This window comes from Echinococcus granulosus (assembly GCF_000524195.1).
Source record: "Echinococcus granulosus chromosome Unknown EG_S00048, whole genome shotgun sequence".
Classification (NCBI taxonomy): Eukaryota; Metazoa; Platyhelminthes; class Cestoda; order Cyclophyllidea; family Taeniidae; genus Echinococcus; species Echinococcus granulosus.
In genome coordinates, this window is record NW_020170428.1 from 511271 (window position 1) to 514396 (window position 3126).

General features: G+C 44.9%; 1 protein-coding gene across 1 annotated transcript in view; it reads right to left on the reverse strand. All coding sequences in view use genetic code 11, as the record gives it.

Annotated features, from left to right (window-relative positions):
• Positions 1 to 563: 563 nt before the first annotated feature.
• The window catches only part of EGR_05967 (Lariat debranching enzyme), a gene marked incomplete at both ends in the record, with an annotated part of 8230 nt that continues 5667 nt past the window's right edge, over positions 564 to 3126 (reverse strand). Inside the window, 2 exons of the mRNA XM_024495216.1 lie at positions 564 to 1266; positions 1877 to 2190. Of these exons, the coding sequence (XP_024350435.1) occupies positions 564 to 1266; positions 1877 to 2190 (1017 nt within the window). The remainder of the gene's footprint in view (positions 1267 to 1876; positions 2191 to 3126) is intronic.

Here is a 3126-nt window from a genome sequence, read left to right on the forward strand (position 1 = left end):
TCCCTTTACCAAAGTATAGAGTTGGAGATACAGTCAACGTATTACACGATATCGTCCTCGCCAGAGAGGGGAGGGTGAGAACGCGATATCAACTATTAGCTCTAAAGGTGGACGGCAGGTATACTCTGTGAAGCCAACACTAAGGCAATAGAGAGCAAATCCACCTGCTATACGTCAGAGCTGATTGTAAAAATGGTTTTCAATTGGTGGTGAGTGTTCAACGTGGTCGTCGGCGTCAGAATGATAGGCAGTTGTCCTCATATGGGCGAAGCTTAATGACAACCTGTTGACCCTTTTTGTCAATCTCTCAAAGCGTGTGTTGAAAGTCAGAACGGCTCCGATATTAGGAAACAAGCAATGTCAACGTAACATTACGACCCGCTTTCATAAAGACATAATTTTGCAGGAAATCCAACTCAAGCTTTAGAAATGTGATTCACCTCCTCGGGGTTAGGAAAAGTTCCTGGAAATGCAAAGGCCTTTAATACATTGCGTTTTCATGCCAGCTATTTACATAATTTGCATCTATACATGAAATGCACAAAAAGTTGAGATCACATAGGCTACTTAGTTTTGCTCCTCTCCACAATTGACTCATTTAAATTCATCGGTTGAGGATTGTAAGTAACCCCGGGGTCGATTCTGCAACCAGTCAGAGAGTGTGGTTCATATGCTTCCGGTTCTTCGTTTTCTTCGACTTCCTCATCGTCTAAACCATCAATATCGATCACTTCGGGATTTTTAACAACCGGTTCCGGATTGTACTCATTGTCATTCATCGGTGCCTCTAAAGTTTCACTCCCGTACACACCTCCAACCGATCCTGGATCGTGTTCGTATACATCGTCCAGATTTATCTCCTCTGGATTCGGTATCGTTCGAGACGACTTTGACGGACTCGGTCCAAATCCATCCTCATCACTACTCACAACACCATCACCGTCATCTTCATCCTTTGTCATTATACGACTTGTCATTTCAGACAAGTTATACGACGCCTTTCCCATCAGTGCCGCATTTGGATTGGTCAGTTCCAACATGGCACACAACAACTCGGTTTGAGGATTCGAGAAAAAGGCCTGCTTTTGATTCCGAGCATCGACTTCAGCTAACTTCGCCAGTTTTTGATTGTCTCTTCGTCTTAAGCTCGTGTCTTCCGGTTTGTAGATTGGAGCGGTGCGTTCAAAGTTGTGAGGCAGACTAAAGATGCCTCCGAAAGTCTCATAAATGGATTTTAGATCGTCTGCCGTCGCAGAATATGACCGTCTACAATGGAATAAAACAATGAAATAGGTTAGTTAGTGGATCTAATGGAAAGCAAATATTTCAATTCTCACATGGTTCTGCCATATAATTGGTCCCCTACACCTACCTCTAGATGGACACACCTTATAACGATAAGCCCTAGGGGAGTATAGGAAGCATTTCAACACCACTTGCCATATTACTGCAGTTAAATACCACTTGCTATGGATGGTTGAGTCCATGAAGACTCACTGCACAAGGACAATCCAAACTCTGTTCCTTTTCTATCAAGTATACCAATCTCGAGGTCGATGTAAAGGCGAGTAATGAAGTGGAATTCAATTTGAGTGAAATCTGAAATACGCTTGAGAGAAAACGTTGTAGAACTGCTTAAGCAATGCTGGTCGGAAAGTTTACGCGACAGAGACATTCACCACAAACTACAAGTTAAATCACCGTCGTCTTGAGGGGAAAATTTCAAATACCCCCCCCCCCCCCTGGTAGCCTCCAAGGTGCTTGCATCCAACCCTGCTACTATTTTCACCAACTTACCTCCACGCTGATAACCTACTCAGAGGTGTGACTCGCTTATACAATGTTTAAATACGTCGTGTCCAGTGGGAAAACTCACATTGGCTTGCCATCCTGTCCTGGCAACATACATGGTATCTGTGTGAGCGACAGAAACTGATTCGTAGACTGCAGAATACACATCCACTCCGGGTCGATAAACAGTTTTTTCTTTGCATCTTCCTCCTCCTCCTCCTCTGTTGCTATGTTGGTGACGATTATGGGTCCATGCTCTGCATCTGCACCTACGACATTACCTTCTGTATCGAATGCAGCGGGTGAAGGATCCGGTTCAATGTCCAGGAACTGGAGGTAGTCTCGGGATGGAAGGCACTTATCCAAAGCGAGGAACTTTGTCTGTCGATCTGGAGGATCCTGGAAAGGGGAGACAGACTATCACAGCCTCACTGTGATAGCATTAAATTCGTTCAATCACGCGAGCTCCCCAATTACCGTAGGCTCCGAGTCCCTACGTCTTCGTGGCACGATGTATTATCAGGCCATTACTGCTACCAGCTCATATACCTTAGAAACGTCTTCTGAGAGGACTGGGACGTTGCGTTAGTAACAATAGTGACCTGACTTCATTGGATAGACATACACAGCCCGGATTGCCAGAGCCGCAGAGACGCACACCAAAGGGAATGATCTGGTGTTCGACAAGGCGGCACTTACCAACTGAAGCAACAACAGACTCGGAGATCCCTTATGCGAAGAAATGCTACCTCCCAAAAACTATATGGGACTCAGAGAGTTGGGCGAGCAGTAGTGAAAATTAAACGAAGCTCCAAGGAGATGAAGTGCAGAATATTTGCTAGGCAAAGTTACATTCAAAAGGGTGTTCCGACGAATAACAATGGCCACAGGAACATTGTCCCAACTTGAATGCTGCGGAACTAATGAAGCCTCCGCAATGCAATTCACAAGGAGGACGTAACTCTAGGCCCATCGGAATACACGGGATGCATCACTGATGACAGGTAAAAAAGGGACTTATTAAATAACCAATTCTTCTGAATCAACTAGCTCATGTTGGTTGACACAGAAGGAGGGTGATTACGGAGGGTGCCGAGGGGAAACGCTCAAAATTTGTACTTAAATGAGCCATTCAGTTTTTGTGGGCTTTAAACATTATTGCGGGGGGAATTTCATTCCTGCCAACACTCCACCTATTCTTCAGTAGGCTTATAACAGGGTCATGACAGAACTCATGGGTAGTATAACGTCATTGAAGAGAATTACCTTACCCTATGCTGAACAACTGCAGCAAATTTGCAATGCAGATGCGCCGCAAACCAGAATCTCGGACGC